The sequence below is a fragment of the Rhinatrema bivittatum genome, chromosome 6 (genome assembly GCF_901001135.1).
Source record: "Rhinatrema bivittatum chromosome 6, aRhiBiv1.1, whole genome shotgun sequence".
NCBI lineage: Eukaryota > Metazoa > Chordata > Amphibia > Gymnophiona > Rhinatrematidae > Rhinatrema > Rhinatrema bivittatum.
The window spans coordinates 205466561-205485132 of record NC_042620.1 but is presented as its reverse complement, the minus strand read 5'-3'; the positions used below and the strand labels follow the sequence as shown (position 1 = coordinate 205485132).

General features: G+C 45.3%; 1 protein-coding gene across 4 annotated transcripts in view; it reads right to left on the bottom strand.

The window, feature by feature from the left end:
* Positions 1 to 18572, bottom strand: part of PFKL (phosphofructokinase, liver type) — a 236743-nt gene that overhangs the window by 45491 nt on the left and 172680 nt on the right. For all 4 annotated transcript variants that reach the window (XM_029606470.1, XM_029606472.1, XM_029606471.1 and 1 more), the window contains 2 exons: positions 12123 to 12275; positions 4169 to 4333 (listed from right to left, as the gene is read on the bottom strand). In XM_029606470.1, the coding sequence (XP_029462330.1) occupies positions 4169 to 4333; positions 12123 to 12275 (318 nt within the window). The remainder of the gene's footprint in view (positions 1 to 4168; positions 4334 to 12122; positions 12276 to 18572) is intronic.

Genomic DNA, 18572 nt, shown 5'->3' with positions numbered 1-18572 from the left:
GTAGCTTGCACTGCTACCCTCTTCTGAGGTGATTTGAATGGAGATATCATAAAGGCATCTGGAGGAATGCAAAGAAATTCTAGAGCATAGCCGCCCCAAACAACTTTGAGGACCCATTAATCCGAAGTAATCTGGACCTACCTGTGATAAAGATGAGATAGGTGGATGCCTATCTGCTGCACCAACAGATGAGCCCACAAATCTTCACTGAGAAGCTTGAGGGGCTCCACTTCTGGAGCCCTCATTCTTTCAAAGCTTTCAAGGGCAAAAGGACTGAAAACTGCAGACAGGACAGGATCTCTGGGAAGAACTTCCCCTATAAGGCTGAAAATGCCTGTAGTCTTGAGAGTGGTCACTTGTCCGAAAAGTCCGGGAAACCAGCTTCATGTGCTCTGGCAAGTGAGGGATCTGGGTTTCTCCCATTTACTATTTTCTCCGACTCACTGCCAAACAAAAGCGAACCTTTGAAGGGCAGCTTAGTGAGACTGGACTTTGAAATAGTATCTGCTGACCAGTTGTGCAGCCACAGCTGCTGTCTATCTGCTATAACAGAAGCAACTAGGGATGTGAATCAGGCTTCGGACGATTGAAAATATCGCACGATATTTTCAAAATCGTCAGAAATCGGGGGATCCCTATAAGAGAAGCCCACGATTTTGTTCCTGGGGTTCTCTTATCGTTTTGGGGGAGGGCGGGAAAAACGGCACACCAAAACAATCCCTAAACCCACCCCGACCCTTTAAAACTGTTCCCTTAGCTTCCCCCACCCTCCTGAATCCCCCCCCCCAAAAAAAACTTTTTACAAGTACCTGGTGGTCCACTGGGGGTCCCGGGAGCCATCTCCTGCTCTTGGGCCGTCGGCTGCCACTAATCAAAATGGCGCCGATGGTCCTTTGCCCTTACCATATGACAGGGTATCCATGCCATTGGCCGACCCCTGTCACATGGTAGGAGCACTGGATAGCCCACGCCATTTTTAAAGATGGCGCCAGCCGTCCATTACTCCTACCATGTGACAGGGCCTGGCCAATGGCACGGATACCCTGTCACATGGTAAGGGCAAAGGGCCATCGGCGCCATTTTTATTAGTGGCAGCCGATGGCCCCGAGAGTGGGAGATCGCTCCCGGGACTTCCACTTGACCACCAGGTACTTGTAAAAAGTTTTGGGGGGGTTCGGGAGGGTGGGGAAAGCTAAGGGAACAGTTTTAAAGGGTCAGGTGGGTTTTTTTGTTTATCGGCTCGGGCACAGCCGATAAACAAAAGCACGATCGGGCCGCACAAAAAAAAATTAACGATATGAATCAGAACCGGAATCAGAACCGATTCCGGTTCCGATTCACATCTCTAGAAGCAACTCCTCTGACAGCTGTGCAAACCAGGTCACAGCCCGCATCAGCTAATAAGACAAGCCCCAGTTCTACCATAGGTTTGCTATCTGAAATGGTGCTGCCAGATTCTTGAGAAAGATGCAAGGTAGTTTGAGCTATCAGGGCACAACAAGAAGCAATTTGCAAGTTCATCGCCACTGCCTCAATGGCTTGCTTTAGGATAGCTTCAATTCTCCTTGTCAGGCCACATTGACAAAGCCTTGACTGTGGTGGCAAACCCAGGAGAACTGTGAGCGCATGGACCTAAACTAGTAGATATTGTCGACTCAGATGACCGCCCCTGTAGAAAGGTCTGTAATCCCTGGAAAACTTCCACCTTGGGTACTTGCCAGGTTCTTATGGCCTGGATTGGCCACTGTTGGAAACAGGATGCTGGGCTTGATGGACCCTTGGTCTGACCCAGTATGGCATGTTCTTATGTTCTAAAAGGAGCACAGCTCCATTCCAGGCCCCATAGGCCTGAACCTGACATCCTGAGAGCAAGTCTCCCCTGAAGACTCAGCTAGTAGATCAACTGAAGGAGAAGACACTCACGTTGTGTCGCCATCGGTCCAACTCCCCTCAGACCAAGGAGATGGACCATAGTTGGTAAAATCAGAAGGAGGCAAATCCCCAAGAGCATCCAGTCAGCGTTAACACAGGCTTGTAGAAATCTCTGGCTATATCACCCTGATGTGGTATGCAGCACAAATAGGTAAGCACTTAGACTTCTTTGCCACCGGCACCATGGTTGTAATGCGATCAGACAGACATATAGGCACGTGCCCAGCTAGACACACAAAATGTGCGTCTAGGTACATGCATAAAAATGCACCCATATTAGGCTCACAAAATGTGCATCCAGAAAGAAGGACGCCCAACCTGGAGGCACAGAATGTGCATCCAAAGAATCGCTCAAACACACAAGCGCCTAAAAGGAGACACGGAGGTAGACTCCCAATGAGGCTCATGCCGATGACACACACTAAAAAACGCGCGAACTAACCGCTGCGGCCTAACGCGCACCAAAAAGGAGAAGCCTGAGAGCAGGGCATAGCCAAAAGAGTGCTCAACCTACCGTATCTGAACTACCTCCACACCTCACAGAACTCTCCAGAGATGTGAGTGGGAGAAGTCGAACGCTGAGGAAACAGACCGGGTAGGAAAACTCTTCACTACAGAGTTCCTTCTCTTCTCTTTTTTTTTTTTATATAAAATAAAAACTTTTAACCTGAGCTCAGCCTTCCATGGCTGAGAGCAGGAATGGGTCCTGGCCATGAGGGGAGAGGGCGAAAGCCTTCACCACTGAGCCTCTATCGGCCTGCAACCACTAATTTTTTTTTAAAGTCCACACCACCACAGACTACCAGACTGAAGGTTTCTACTGAAGGAGGGACAGAACGGTATCACCTCAGAAGGCAAGCAGTGCTATATAAACGTCTCATCTTCTAGTTGTCTTCTTTTTCTTCCTTTTTTTTTCCCCACAGGCAATCCCCAGTAGGGAAATGCATGTCCACCATCTGCTGGAGATGGAGAATACTGGCGAGCTGATGTCATATATCCGTGATGTTAGCTTTTGCTCCGTCTCCATCTGCTGGCAGAGGTGCTGGAGGGGATTGGCCTGCCTGAATGCGGCGGAAATCAGAGGTTCTAAATATTCCCCAGATTCTTACTACAGATTATTGTGTTTATGTGAATGACTATGACAGTAAATTTGAGAAACAATGACTATAAAGGCCTCTTGAAACAGGTTAAATTGTTATCATATACTGTAATGGAAAGCACTATAACGTAATTGACGAGGTGCGATGAGATATTTCTATTTCTACATTCCTGGATAATTTGATTACCTCTGACAAATATACATGTAAATGTTTCATGATCTGAACTGCATTTATCACATTTATTATGGGGCAATTTTCAAAACTCCATTTTAAAGTATAGTCCATGGGTACTTTTTACCATGGGCTTTGTACCTGTTCTCAAAAAGAAATTACATGCATATTTTTGCTTTGAAAATTACATGCAGAGATTTGCACTTGCTTTTTCTGTGAATACTGTTCCCCTGAAAAAACCAACATAGCTAGTTTTGAAAACACAAAACAAAGCATGTTGGTGCATTCTCTTCCCTAACCCCCACCCCGGAAACTCACCCATTCAATACTGGTAAAAACATTTACACTGTGGCATAACGCACACGTTTTTACCTGCATAAAGGGTTGGCAATTTTCAAAAATATGTTTTTCCATGGCAAATAGCTTTTCAAAATTGAGCTCTGTATGACAATAGGTAGAATTTTTTCTTATTCAGCAAACCATTTTCATCAATTTCTTAGTTCCCAAAGGTATCCAGTACATAAATGATGTTCTACTATCTTTTCAATAGAAAATAACTTCTCAGAGTGCAGAAAAAAATCTCTTTAATTATGTGGGAGGAGCAGTTCCTGAAATAACTCCCTCCAGATTCTAAATCAGGGAAATGCGCACAAAACATGAATCTTTTGCTGTGGAATTCTATACTGAGGTATCTGTTTCTACCTTCAACAATGCTGTATACACTATGTAATAACTTCAAATATGTGATTAATCAGCTTGATAAGTATTGCTAAGTATTGCATCACTATGCCAAACAAGATGCTTTCAGAGTTCAACATGCGTTCTATTATTTCGATACAAAAAGTGACACCTTTAGTGATGGGTGCAACATCATGTGTATGATAGGCAAATTCCATCAGAGGCAAATCTGAGACTGCTGCTTGAAATTCTTGCTGTACTAATTAGTCTCTCAGACACACCCTCACCTTCAGGTCATGGATGGTGAATGGATCTTCAAAGACATAAGCAGCGTCGGCTCCAACTGCGATGCCTGCTACTGTGGCCAAGTAGCCACAGTAACCCCCCATGGTTTCCACTATAAAGACTCGACGCTTGGTCCCAGAAGCAGACTGCTTAATGCGGTCACAGCTCTGCAACAGATATGAGAAGCACACCTCTTTAGAGACGGGCATTGATACTGTTGTCAATTGTGAGGTCAATTTTTAAATGGATTTTACCATCGTAAACTGTTTGAAAATGTGTCCTTCCTGCATGCGGAGTAAAGAGTGTATGTAGATCCATATGCTTTTACTAGAATGGAAGTGACTACGTTCCTGGGGCGAAGTTAGGTTTGGGGAGAAAATTGAGAGATCCATATTTGAAGGCATTTAGCCAGACAACTCACTAGTTATCCGACTAAATGAATATTTGGGCAGTTATCTCATTATCCACCTAAATTTAGCCAAATAACTTAGAGGCATTCTATGGAGGACTTATGTTAGCCAATATTCAGAGTTAGCTGGATAACTTGCCTGGCTAAGACTGATCTTGTCAAAGAGCTGTCCTAAAAAAATTGAGAAATTACTACTTACCTGCTATTTTCATTTTCTTTAGTATAGACAGGTGGATCCAGAACAAGTGGGTTATGCACCTCTACCAGCAGATGGAGACAGAGCAAAGGTGACATCACAGTAGATATATTACCCCTGCAGAGACATCAGCCTGCCAGTATTCTCGGCAAAAGCCAACTGGACAAACTGGATTATTATTAGATAACCATTCCAGCACTCAGCCAACAGGAAAACACTGAGCTTAGACAAAGAATGCATTGACACTAGTCTAGGGACTGGATTAACTCTTACCAGTAACCCGTGGAACACGCAGTCACACAAGAGGACAATGGCACAATCCGCTGGCAGCCAAGGGTGAGAAGGTGGATCCACCTGTCTATACTAAAGAAAAGGAAATTATCAGGTAAGTAGTAATTTCTCATTTATTAGTGTTTAGACAGGTGGATCCAGAACAAGTGGGATGTACCAAAGCTAATCCTGAACAGGGTGGGAGGCTGCCTGCAGTCCAGTCAAAACCGCACATGCAAAGGCTGCGTCCTCCCGGACCTGCACATGCAGACAATAATACCTAGAAAAGGTGTGTAAGGAGGACCATGTTGCCGTTTGGCAAATGTCAACAGGAGACAGCAATCTAACCTCCGCCCATGACACTGACTGAGCTCTGGTGGAATAAGCCCTAACCTGACTAGGCAACAGCTACTCAGCATACACGGCCGTGACTACTTCCTTAATCCAGCGAGCTATTGTAGCCCATAAAGCCAGCTTGCCTTGTTTACTTCCACCATGGAGAACAAACAGGTGATCCATCTTCCTGAGAGTTTAGAAACCTCCAGATACCTCATATGTCTTTTAACATCCAAGGGCTGTAACAGGCGATATTCCTCCACATCTTTCCCTGTTGAGAGACGGCAGGGAAACGGACTGATTCAAGTGAAAATCCAAAACCACTTTTGGCAAAAAAAGAAGGAACAGTACGGAGCTGTATTGCCCCTGGAGTCTCTCGAAGGCATGGCTCCCGGCAAGACAAGGTCTGCAGTTTAGAAACATTGCGAACCGAACAAAATCGCCACAAGATACACCATTTAAAGTCAAATTGCACAACAGTTGAAAAGTAGGGCCTGCTATGAAATCCAAAACCAGATTAAGACTTCACAAGGGCACCAGTAACTACAAGGGAGGACAAAGATGTTTCACTCCTTTCAAGAAAACAGGCCACATTTGGATGAGCCAACAAGGGTCCACCATTTACCTGACCCTGAAACAGGCAAGAGCTGCTATCTGTACCATTAAGGAACTAAGAGTCAACCCTTTATTCAATCCATCTTGCACAATCCCAAAATGAATGGGATCTTAACCAACGAGGAACAACCCCTTGATCTTCACATCAAGCTTCAAACACTTACCAAACTCACACGTAAGCCAAGGAAGTGGAAAAAACTTTCTTGCTCGCAGCAAGGTGTCAATCAATTTTGTCTTATGGTGTAGCTTTTGGGAGCTTTTATGGTGTGGCTTTTGGGAGCCCTCCCAAAAGCCACATCGTAAGACAAAAATTGAGGCAGATCTTTGTGAAGAACAGGCCCCTGCTGCAGCAGATTCCTGTGTGCCGGAAAATGGAAGGGAGATTCCACTAGGAGCCTTTGCATATCTTCATACCATGGTCTCCTGGACCAATCTGGTGTCACCAGAAGCACCATCCCCAAGACTTTCAATCTTCTGAATCACCCTGCCCAACATGGGCCATGGGGTAGAGGCTAACAGAGGCTCACCTCCGGCCACTCCTGCACGAAGTCATTGAAACCCAAGGACTTCAGATCTCTCCTGCGACTGAAGAAACGAGGAACCTTTGCAGTGTGAGAAGTCACTAGTAGGTCCAGAAATGGGAGGCCCCAGCTGTCCACTATCAGCTGAAATGTCTCATTTGACAATTCCTATTCTCCTGGATCTATACTATCTGCTAAGAAAGTCCGCTCTTACATCGTCTTTTCTTGCAATGTGTGTGTTACGGCCCTGCCCGCGGTGAGCCGCAAGTAGCCCCTTCACCCACCTGTTCTCTTCAAACACAGCAGTTCGCCACTGATTCCATCCTCCTCAGCCCAGAGGCCGCAGCTGTCTCCTGCCCTGCAGGGCTGACGCCGCCGGGAGCTGTTCTTTGCCTGGAGCCGCTGCTGGGGTCCTCGCACAGCAGGGAAGCTGTCCCTGCTTGTATCCATCTCTTCTCCATCTTCTTCGCGGTCTAGTGCCACCGCCGGGACACCTCTTGCGGCTGAGAAGCCACCGAAGCTCCTGCCACTGCCTGTCTGTTCATCTTTGTGGCGGATGCCGCTGCCGAGCCTCACTCCCATGCGGCAGGGACGCCGCCGACATGCCTGTCTTCTCTTCGGCCTGTCTCTAGGCACTAGAGCGTGCCTCTCCACTACATTTAAAGGCCCGTGGCCGGATATGCCCCGGGCCCCACCTGATGACAACTTCCTGCTTCAGCCCTATAAAAAGGGTTCCTCTTCAGTCACTCCTGGTCTTCGGATCAGGTTCCACAGTTGTCTGTGTCTTCTCCCCGGTCCAGGTCCTCCTTGGTCTTCTCCTGCTTCGACGGCTTCGTCTTCATGTTCCTGATGTTCTTCGTCCAGGTCTCCAGCTGTCTTCATGTTCCTGATGTCCGTCATCTGTGCCTCCAGATGTCTTCAGGTTCCTGATGTCCTTTGTCCGTGTCTTCAGATGTCTTCATGTTCCTGATGTTCTTCTTTTGTACCTCCTGATGTCTGATGTCCTTCCTGAGCCTTTGCCTTCACCTCTGCCTCCATGCCTTGGTTCCTTGATGTCCACTTTCCTGACGAGCCATTGTCGTGGTCCACGACCAGTCCCACAGGTGGGCTGTGTAAGGCGCCTCACGGTACTAAGGCCATCCTCATCTCTGCAGTGCAACCCTCCGGAAGACTTCTGCTTCAGTCCTAAGTTTTTAATCCTTGAGAATCGTGAATCCTGTGCTTGAATCTTGTCCCGGTCTTCGGAGCGTCTTGCATTTCACGTCCGTCCATGTCAAGACTCTGTTTGAACCTGCTCCGCACCAGCTTGGTCCGCGACCAGTCCCATGGGTGGATGGTGTAGGGCACGCCTCGGTGCAGGCCTCTTCAGTATCTTCGTCATGTTCCAGTATCAGCTTCCACTATCTCTCCTAGAGTCTGCTTCGAGCCCAGCATGGTCCGCGACCAGTCCCGCGGGTGGACTTTGTATGGCGCGCTGCATCGCAGTGTCAACCCAGCGCTTTGATCCTTGCCTTTGTCTACAGTGTCCTCGCCTGAGTCTTCGTCTACAGTGTCTTCGCCTGAGTCTTCGTCCAAAGTCTTCTGTATTCTAAGGACTCCTTCTGCCCTTGTCCTTGGTCCGGCCTGCCGCCTTTTGCCGTACCCAGCGGCAGGTCCGAAAGGGCTTGGAACGGTCGGAGGACTTTTCATTGATCAACATTGCGTTGTTGGTCATCCTGGGGCATGCAGGTCCGGTAGAGGGTCAGACCTCCATCTTCTTGTCTTCGCTTTAGCCTTGCCCTGCTCCTCGTATCATGTTCGTACCAGCTCACCTCCAACGGTGTGTCTTGGGGCTCCTCCCTGAGTCATGCCGTAGCCCAAGGGCTCACATCACCTGCTTTAGAAACGACCGCGCCTCCACGCTCGTAACAATAGCCAAAGGCCTTCAAACCCTCGGTTCGTAACAGCTGCCGACGCAGTGCTCATAACAGTGTGAGGCTGAGATCTCCTGAAGATGCACTTCCACCCATTCCATAAGTTGGACTATTTCCTGAGATGCTTGTTGGCTCTTGGTTCCTCCCTGCTGATTGATGTAAGCCACTGTCTGACATTAATCAGACTGCTCGACCCTGCAATTGATCACCGAACTGCAAGCATCAAACCCGAACCACACGGGCTTCCAGCTGATTGATACTCCAGCGCCCTTGCGCTGTCAGCTCTGGACAGTGAGTTCCCCAACCTTGGAGGCTTGCATCTGTCATGAGTACCAGCCAGTCCGGTGAGGTTAGGGAAACCCCCTTTCACAGATGATCCATTTTTAACCACCACTGCAGGAATGTGCAGACCTCTATCAGCAGATGAAGCTGAATCGAATAGTCCTGAGATTCTGGGCTCCAACGAGATAGCAGAGTGTGCTGAAGAGGATGCATATGCGCCCTCACCCCCTGGCACCACTTCCAGGACGCCACCAGCAATCCAAGCATCTATAGATAGAACTATAGTGTCAGGTGTAATGTGTTCATCAATAAACTCACCTGCGTCTTGTTGAACTGAACACCGAGATACTCTAGAACTGTGAAGGCTGAAGACTGCTCTTGGCCAGGTTCACCACACAACTGAGCTCCTATAACAAGGAGATCACCTTGCTCAACACTAGGAGGCTCTCTTTCAGAGTCTTGGCCCTAATCAGTCAATTGTCCAAGTATGGGTGGACCAGAATCCCATTCTTTCTCAACTCTACCACCACCATGACCATAATCTTGGAAAAAAAATTCAGGGCATGGTGGCTAAACAAAAGGTAGCGCTTGAAATGGATAACAACACTCTTAAACCATGCAGCGCAGAAATCATTGATGCTCTAGCTGGATGGGGATATATAGATATGCCTCGGACAAATCAAGGATGTCAGAAACTCCCGTCTGCCATTATCACTGAGCGCAAGGTTTCCATGCTAAAATGAGTCACTTGCAAATGAAGGTTGACCTTTTTGAGATCCAAGATGAGACAAGAGGAGCTATCTGGCAATGACTAAATATGTACCACTACATGTATAGCTTTGGATTTTCAAAACTATGTGCTTAGGTTTCGTCATAAAAAGTATCCACAAAAAAAGCAGGTTTGGCTACTTTTTCCTTAAGCAAAATCAATACATGTGCATACTTTTCCCATCAAAATTTGTGCAGAATGTATGCAACGAGGAAGCGAGAACTCCCGATGGGCAACCTTCAGATGGCATGTAAAAACAAAGGGCGGCTGTCACTCAGAGGCTAATCCATTCCATAGGATGGGATGTGAAAAACAACCCCTTCTCTCAGCAGAAAACAAGGCACCAAGAGGGAATCTTCTGAAGGCACCTCTCGATAGCCAAAAGTCAGGCCTCTCATCCCTGAGATGGGGTGGGGGTAAATGCACTGTTTCACTGGATCCGTTCGATTCTGGAAATCCTTTCACTCTCTGGACGAGAGTGGGGCACAACCCCTGACCTATGAGGCCCTGTCAATGACTGGAACAGCTGCTGGTGGTCATCTAGTCAGAAACTAGGGCCAACATGACAACCAGGTGCAGGAAAAACCAGCAAAAATGATCCAGCTGGCCATGTTGCTGCACTGATTCATATGAAACAAGGGCTGTATCATCGCCCCACTTGGAGCCATGTATTGGAAAGGGAATGCCACCTGGAGGTTCCCCTAAGGGGATCCAGAGAATAAGCCAATGAAGGAGGAAGCCCGTAAGAGCTCCGTCCCCTCCTGAAAGGGAAGGAACCCTGGTAGCTTTTTGTCAGTATAGCAAATATATGATTGTTTCATTTTTTTTGCTCCTGAGCAATTAAGGGCATTTCTTGATTCTACGAGGCCTCTAACCTCTTCTTCAGTGTTAACTTAGAGTATTAGTAGGCATATATATATTTACAGTCAGTAACATGCAATGCTAGTTTCTTTAGAATTCTTTGTAGAATCTCCTTTTATTTTCTGATTCCTCCTTTTATGCTGTAATTTTAATTAATGAATGAAGGTATATATAATTGTTTCTGATTATTGTTATAATTTATTTATTATTACTATTATTCATATCATTATCCATGTATTTTCATGCAAAGTTAATTCTTTGTATATTGAGCAAAATTATGATAAATAAAAAGTTTAGAAAAATAAATAAAAGAAAAATGGAAAACTGATGTGATTCTTCAAGTAGGTGGCCAAAAAAATAAAGGCAAAAAAATCAGCATTCAAAAAGGACAAAGGCTCTCAGATGGAGTAACACAGGTAAGGATATCTGGTGAAGCTGAAATGTAAAATATCAAGCAGAAGAAAGGATCACCAAAGAAATAAAGTGAAGAGACAATAAGAAATTACTGCTTACCTGATAATTTCCTTTTCTTTAGGACAGTCAGGTGAATCTAGCTAGAGGTACATAACCCACTGGTTCTGAATTCATCTGTCTGGACGCTAAGAAATAGCTCCTTTTAATTTGGCCAACTGTTGTTCCATTTCACCTGTCTTCTCCTTGTTTTCTAATTCTTTCTCAATGTATATCCCCATTTTACCAAAGTCTATATGTTTGAAATCTAAAACTTGGATCTTCTAAAGTCATCTCTCCATCTTGTCTGCTGCTTTGAACTACAGTCTGATGATCACTGGTGCTCTGGTGGGCATCTACCTGAATGTAATCCACTTTGAAGTGATGAAAAAAGTGTGAAAAGTGGAATATAAATCTAAATAAAAAAAAAATAAAATAGAGATACTCTCTCCATTTGTGAGTACAAGGTTCAGTTTTGCTTCTCCCCTCCTTGGTTCCATCATGATTTATTTGAGCCAAGCCCCTTGAAGGGCATCCACTCTCTCTCTACCTCTTGCAGATTCTGCAGCAGGTAAACTCCAATCCACATCTGGCACATTAAAATCTCCAACGAGCAATACTTCTCTCTTCTTTCTCACCTTTTGGATGTCTTTGACCAGATCTCTGTCCTGTTTGAGTCAGAGACCTGTAGACCACTCCAGTGTAAATAGAATCACCTAACAAAAGAAGATGGTGATTCTATTTACACTATTTACAGCCCAGAGCTTCTTCCCTACCCCACGCCTCTTGCATTTCAGTTGATTGGATATTGTTTTTGACATAAAGAGTTATTCTTCCTCCTTTTTTGTCCCCTCTGTATTTCCATAACAGATTACAGCTTGAGAGGGCATTATCCCAATCGTGAAACTTGGTGAATCATGTCTGTATAGCAACAACGTCCAAGTCTGTCTTCACCATTAGGGCCCGCAGATCTGGGATTTTACTATCCAGACTACAAGCATTTGTGGCCATAGCTTTCCACCTTTTCTCCCTTGACTTGCTGCTTGCCCTAGTCATCTTTTCTGCTCTATTGCTTAAGTGAGGAATATTGAGCTGATTGATTTTATTTTCTGTATTGCTTGGGGGCAACATGTCATTTTCATTGGCAACCTTCTGCTATCCCTGTCCTGTAGTTTAAATGCCTGATAATGTAAGACTTGAATGTTTTGCTTAGGATATTCTTTCTTGCCATGGACAAATGTACTCTTCAGATTTTATACCAGAGTGACACAGTGTTCTGTTCAGACAGGAAAGGTGCATGCAGTTTTCTCCCTCCCTAAGCAGCCCCCACTTACCTCCATAGCAGCATTGACAGCGGTATCGGAGCCCAGGCTAAAGTCAGTACCAGGCACATTGTTGCTGATGGTGGCTGGGATGACACACATAATGATACAGAGTTCCTCATACTGTCCCCGAGCCTCTACAAGCTGCAGTACTCCCTCGTAGGCCTATGCCATTACAAAGAAAAAGACGTTTTTACACAATAGTTTAGGGTGGAGACTTCCAAACACCACTAGGTACAATTTAAATGTAGAAACAAACATTTTCAAAAACATTTTAATTGCCATATTATGTATTTTTGTTGTATTATTGCCTACATTGTTTCTCTATATTCTACTTTATATTTCTGTTCATATGGCTCTTGCATGGAGTTTCTTTAAATTATCTGATAATACTGGATTAATCATGCCATCTATAACAGCCCACAGGTCTAGTGATCAGAGCTTGAACTGCTAAGCAGGAAGACTGGGTTCCATTCCCAATTCAAGTTACTACTCCAGGGACTGGGGATGCTGAAAAACAACCACAGTCTCTTGTGAAGACTGAATCATATACTGCTCCTCTAAAGACATCTGGTGGCCAGTCACAGAGCAATGTACAGCCTGAGTCAGCAAGGATTGTCTGTGTAAAAAAGAATAGAATAAAACAAAAACTAAAAACTTAAGAGGCAAAATATAAAAGTGGTAAGAAAACAAGACAATTTAAAAAGGGAAATATAGAATTATAGAGATAAACAAACACAAGAACAAAGTCACTGCAGTAAACTGGAAATAAGTGAACATAAATATAGTTGAATGCAAACAAAATTGAGGTGCTCTCAGTTAGGAAGAACAATATTCAGTCATTACCATCAACCTTTTATTTAGATAATATTCCACTGACATTAAAAGAAATGGTTTTGTCAGAGAAAAAAGATGGTTGACGGGGTCCACCTGATCAGTGGCTATGTCCTACTGGCGAGGCCTTACAATGGTTTAAACTGAGGCAGCATCAGAACAGTGTTAGCCTGGATCATAGCCACAACTCAAGGATCCAGATTGGTCCTCAGAAGGCTCAAAAGGGCTTGCTGGGATGGCTGAAAGCTGCAGGGTGCAGCTGGAATCTGAACTGAAATGCTAGTAAAGAAACCGAGCTAAGACTTCCCAAAGCCAGGCTGACAAGCAAGAGCAGCAGCACATGGCAGAAAAGAGGCAGCCTGAGTTGGGCTGTGCAGCCAGAAGTGGCAGTCCATCTGCGAGATAGGAAGGAGAAGGAAAATCTGAAGGAGTGGTACATGAAAGAGTACACAAAGGCGTAGGTAGTCTGCCTAAGTAACTGTCCAAGAAAGGAGGAAGTTTGCAACAGCTGGAAGTTGCAATCTGCCTTGAGCCATGGGGCAGGAAGAAAATGACAATCTACTCAGGGCCCAGTGGAGTGAAGAAGTAGGCAGTCTGCCTTGGGTCACAGTAACTTAGTAAATGACAGCAGAAAAAAGATCCATGTTTTTCATTCAAGGAGAAGAATGGATGTTCAGACCCTGGCAGCAAAAAGGAGGAGGCAATCTGCTTTAGGTCATGAAAGAGAAAGCAGTTTGCCTCAGGCTCTGGTGGCCCAGAGAAGAAAGCAGTTGTAGAAGGCATCTCAACAGGTGGGAGGGTCAGAGGGAAACAAAACTCAGTGAACCTGGAAGACATAGTAGGACAAATTGATAAACTAAAAAGTGTAGGAAATCACCTGGTCCCAATAGTATAAATCCCAGAGTATTGAAAGAATTGAAAAATGAAATTGCAGATTTACTGTTAATAATTTGCCCAATGTAACACTGGTTTTTAAATAGGGTTTCAGGGATGATCCAGGAAACTACAGACCAATGAGCCTGACGACACTGCTAGGAAAAACAGTTGAAACTATTACAAAGAACAAAATTAATAAACATATAGACAGACTTTGTTTTATAGGACAAAGGCAACATGGATTTAGCCAAAGGAAGTCTTGTCTTAGCAATTTGCTACATTGTTTTTGTTATTATTTGTGATAATTGTGGGTGGATCCTTGGGCCGGTGGCAGATGACCACGCCCCAGGGGGAAGATCCCGAGAGGGGCCTCCGGTCAGGCTCAGAGTTGGGAGACAGACACACACTAGATCTTTTATTAACTGTATAGTGAACCACCAGAGGTGGCAGTAGTGAGCTGGAAGAGCCCGGCTGGGCTGTAGTCCCTCAGATACTGGAACAGTGATCCTGGATAACTGAGCTGTAGAGAAACTAAATATAGTGAGTAGGCAGAGTATGCAGAGTTCAGGAACAGAACCTTGATGGTAACACTCACACAATAGTCTCTTGAGGCAGCCCAGAGGCTGGAATGAAGTAGGCCCTTGAGGAGCGAGTACCTGGTTCCAGGGAAAGCTCTGAGAGAGAGAAGGTAACTCACTGGTGTTATAGGCAGCGGTGACTTCCTGGCAGAAGTTGTATTCGGTAGCAGGTCCGGGAACGTGGGCCCTCGAGGAGCGAGTACCGGTTCCAGACTGCGACCTGAAAAGCAAGAGAGAGAGCGAGGCCCCCGAGCAGTGGGTACCCCTGGTAAAGTCCGAGGAGGCAGAGTAGCAAAGTACGCAGAGAGCAAATCCCATTCGCAGCGATACCTGGAGGAAGCCCTTGCTAACTCGAATAGCTAGCAAAAACGAAGACCTTAAGTATCCGGTGAGGATGACGTCATCTCAGGGGACGCCCCTGAGGTTCACGCCACAGCTGGTACTTGAGTTGGGGCCGCGCTGCGTGCGCGCCCTTAGGCTTCAGGAGAACATGGTGGAAGGCAGCGTCTAGCCGTTCCGGGGACGCCGGAGGAGATCGGCAAGATGACGCTGCAGCGGCCAAACTTTCATCAACCAAAGAGGGAGTTGCAAAAGAGGTAAGGTGGGCGGACTGGAGACGTCGGGCAGCGACGGTCGCAACAGTTTTGAAGGGAAGAATAAAGGCGGTGAGCAGAGCTGAATCCATGGAGTTAGCAATCTGTTAAGGTTTGTGGTGTTGAAGTGGATTCTTGGGTGCTGCAGCGATGATGACTCTCACGGGGGGGTGGGGGGAGAGAGGGGAGCCCCGCGAGGATTTGCAGTACTAGGCTAGACTCAGACAGGTAGACACAGATACAAATATTTATTATATAGCTCGATGGTTCTGCCAGGAGGTGGCAGTAGTAAGGTAATCTAGATAAGACAGTCCAGGGACCCTCGGCAGGGGGTCTCGCCTCGCTCCAGCGGATGATTGACAGCGCGAGCAAAGAGAGAATTCCCAGATGCAGGCTCCCAGCGCTGGGCTGCAGGTGAGACAGACTTGTTAATAGGTTACTCACAGTAGATGGGAGCTGTATGAATGAAATCCTGGCAGGCAGAAGTAGAAGGTAACAGGTACCGGTTAGGGAGCACAGGCCCTCGAGGAGCAAGTACCTGGAATCCCAGCAAGGCACCTGTAAGGAAATAGAGAGGGCCCCCGAGGAGCGGGTACCCATGTTAGAGAAGATAGCCCGAAGGGCGAGAAGGTAGCTTCCAGCGGCAGCAAGGAAGCGGCAGAGAAGCTCAGACCGAAGGCTTTCCAATCATATCATGATCTTTGCTAACTCGAATTGTAGCAAGGATAGCAGACTTAAATACCCCACAAAGGTGGGGAACTTCCGGGGCTGGCCCCGGGTATTTCCCGCGCTGGACTCTTTAAAAGAAGGGCTGACGTCGCCATGCGCGTCCAGACGATGGGGGGTGTGGCTTCGGCAGCGGCAGCGTTCCTGCCGCAGAGAAAGGCCTCTTGGCATCTCCGGGACCGCCGATCCGTTGTGAAGGCGGGTAAGCACGGTCGGCCACGGCCTGTGTGGTCAACCGGCGTAACAAAGATGAACCAGTTGACATCTTGTATCTGGATTTCAGAAAGCATTTGACAAAGTATCTCATTAGAGACTCCTGAGGAAATTAAAAAGTCATGAGACAGAAAACAACGTCTATTGTGAACTGAGAACTGGTTAAAAGATTGAAAAAGAGTAGGGCTAAATGGTCAATTTTTCTCAATGGAGAAAAGTAAACAGTTGAATGCCCCAGTGATCTGTACTAGGACTACTGCTTTTTATCATATTTATAAATCTAGAACAAATGAAGTGATCGAATTTGCTGATGATACAAAATTATTAAAAGTTGTTAAATCACAAGACGATTGCAAGAAATTTCAAGAGAACCTTGCAAGACTAGGAGTCTGGGCATGTTTCCACATTGGGTGTCACCACCCAGGAAAAAGATCTAGGTGACATCATGGATAAGATGTTGAAATCCACTGCTCAGTGCGCGGAGGTGGCCAAGAAAGCAAATAGAATGCTAGGGATTATTAGGAAAGGAATGGAGAATAAAACAGAGCATATCATAATGCCTCTGTATCGCTCCATGGTGTGACTGCACCTTGAGTATTGCATGCATTTCTGGTCACCACATTTCAAAAAAGACATAGTGGAATTAGAAAAGGTACTGAGAAGGGCAATCAAAATGAGCTAGAGGATGGAATGATTCCCCTATGAGGAAATGCTAAAGAGGTCAGGGCTGTCCAAATTGGAGAAGGGGAGATATGATAGAGGTCTACAAAATAATGAGTACGGTGAAACAGGTAAATGCAAATTAGTTGTTTACTCTTTCAAAAAGTTAGAATACTAGGGGACATTCACTGTAGTTACTAGGTGATACATTTAAGACAAACAGAAAATATTTTTTTACTCAACACATAATTAAACTCTGTAATTCATTGTCAGATGATGTGGTTAAAGCTGTTAGTGTAGATGGGTTTAAAAAAGGTTTGCTTTTGGTAGATAGGAGGCAAGATGGTGACATGAGACCAGTCATAGACACTGCTCCTGGTTTCCTCTTGAATATTTCTCTCTCTTTTCAGCTATGCTGTCCAAACATAAAGGGAAAGTTAGCTTCTTCCCTCCGGCTGTACCCCTTTTACCTGGGCAGCAGTTTTTACCAGCTGTTTTGTCCGGTCCGGCAGTGCAAAGGGGGTTGCTGGCTCCATTGTGCTTGCGGGTGAAGGAGCACACGTTTCACCAGCAGAGGTTACTCTTAGTCCTCCAGACCTTCAACCCCACTGGCGCAGAGTTTCACTTCCCCACTGCAATCTACGGCGCTGCAGGATGACGCATTGTCGGTGCCAGCGGAGGGGAGAGTGTGTGGAGACTCAGTGTCTGAGCAGCCATCACCTCCCTTGTTACTTGAGGATATGGGGGGGGGGGAGGGGGTGGTGGAAATAGCTTTGCTGCATGCTTGGCTTCTTCATCCTCTGTTGAGAATCAGAGCCAGATGGTGGATTCCTTGGCCCTGATGTCGACTGGTGCTCCAGTTCCTATTCATTCATTCTACACTTTTACCATCTAAGCCAGCAGTGGTCACCCTAGACTCAATTTGGGACTTCATGGCCGGCTTTGGTCACTCTTTGAAGGACTGTAACTCAAAAACTGATCTTCTTTCTAACAAAGTTGATGGTATGGGGAATATTTATGATGCTCAGTTTAGTGAAATGAAATCTAAGATCTCTGCTGCAGAGACTGCTAGTCAAAGTATTCAGACCTTTAATTCTACAGTTGTTAAAGACCGAATAATCTCTCTCGAAGGCTTGAGCTTCTTGAAAACTATATCAGACATTTAAATTTATGCTTTTTGAATTTCCCTAAGGTGGTGGGTGAGAATTCCTACCACACTCTGAGGAAGTATTTCCTTGAAATTCTTCACTTTGAGCCTGATAAAGTTCCCTCCATAAATAAAATGGTTTTTCTTCCTTCTTCCAATAAAGTGAATACTCAGCAGTCCCAGTCCACTCAATTGCCTAATGTAATTGAAAACTTGACTGAATTTCTTGAGGATTCTAGGGCTGAGATTATTGCGTGCTCTACGCTGCTTGTTTCTAATTCTGAACAGGATGTGAGCAAAGTGATGAGAAGATATTTCAAGAATATTTCTTCTTTATTTCACAGACAAATGATTCATATTTTTCCTGACTTTGCTCGTTCCACACAAGAGAGAAGAACATATTTTCTTGCTCTTAGGCTGCTCTTTTATTCTTAGATATCCCTGCAAATGTGTTATCACATATCACAATGATTGTTTTATGTTCTTCCTTCCTGAACAACTTAAGTCTTTCATTAATTCTATAAGTATTCTATTCTCTGTTTCTGGGAATTAACATGTTTAGGGTTAAACCTTGAGATATCACTACTTGACTCTCATGTTAAAGCCAGTTTTCTCTTAAATTATTTCCTTTTTTTTTTTTTTATTGCCTATTCTTTTTTTCGTCCTCCTCTTCTACTGTTCTTTATCTGATGAATGGTCTGGTATTATGTATTGGTTTTCCTGATTTTGTATTGTTTCTTGTGTGAAAATTGTTTAACCATTCACTTCTATTTTCTATAAGTAAGGAGTATTCCTTCTTAAATTTTTGAAATCAATAAATATTAAAAAAAACAAA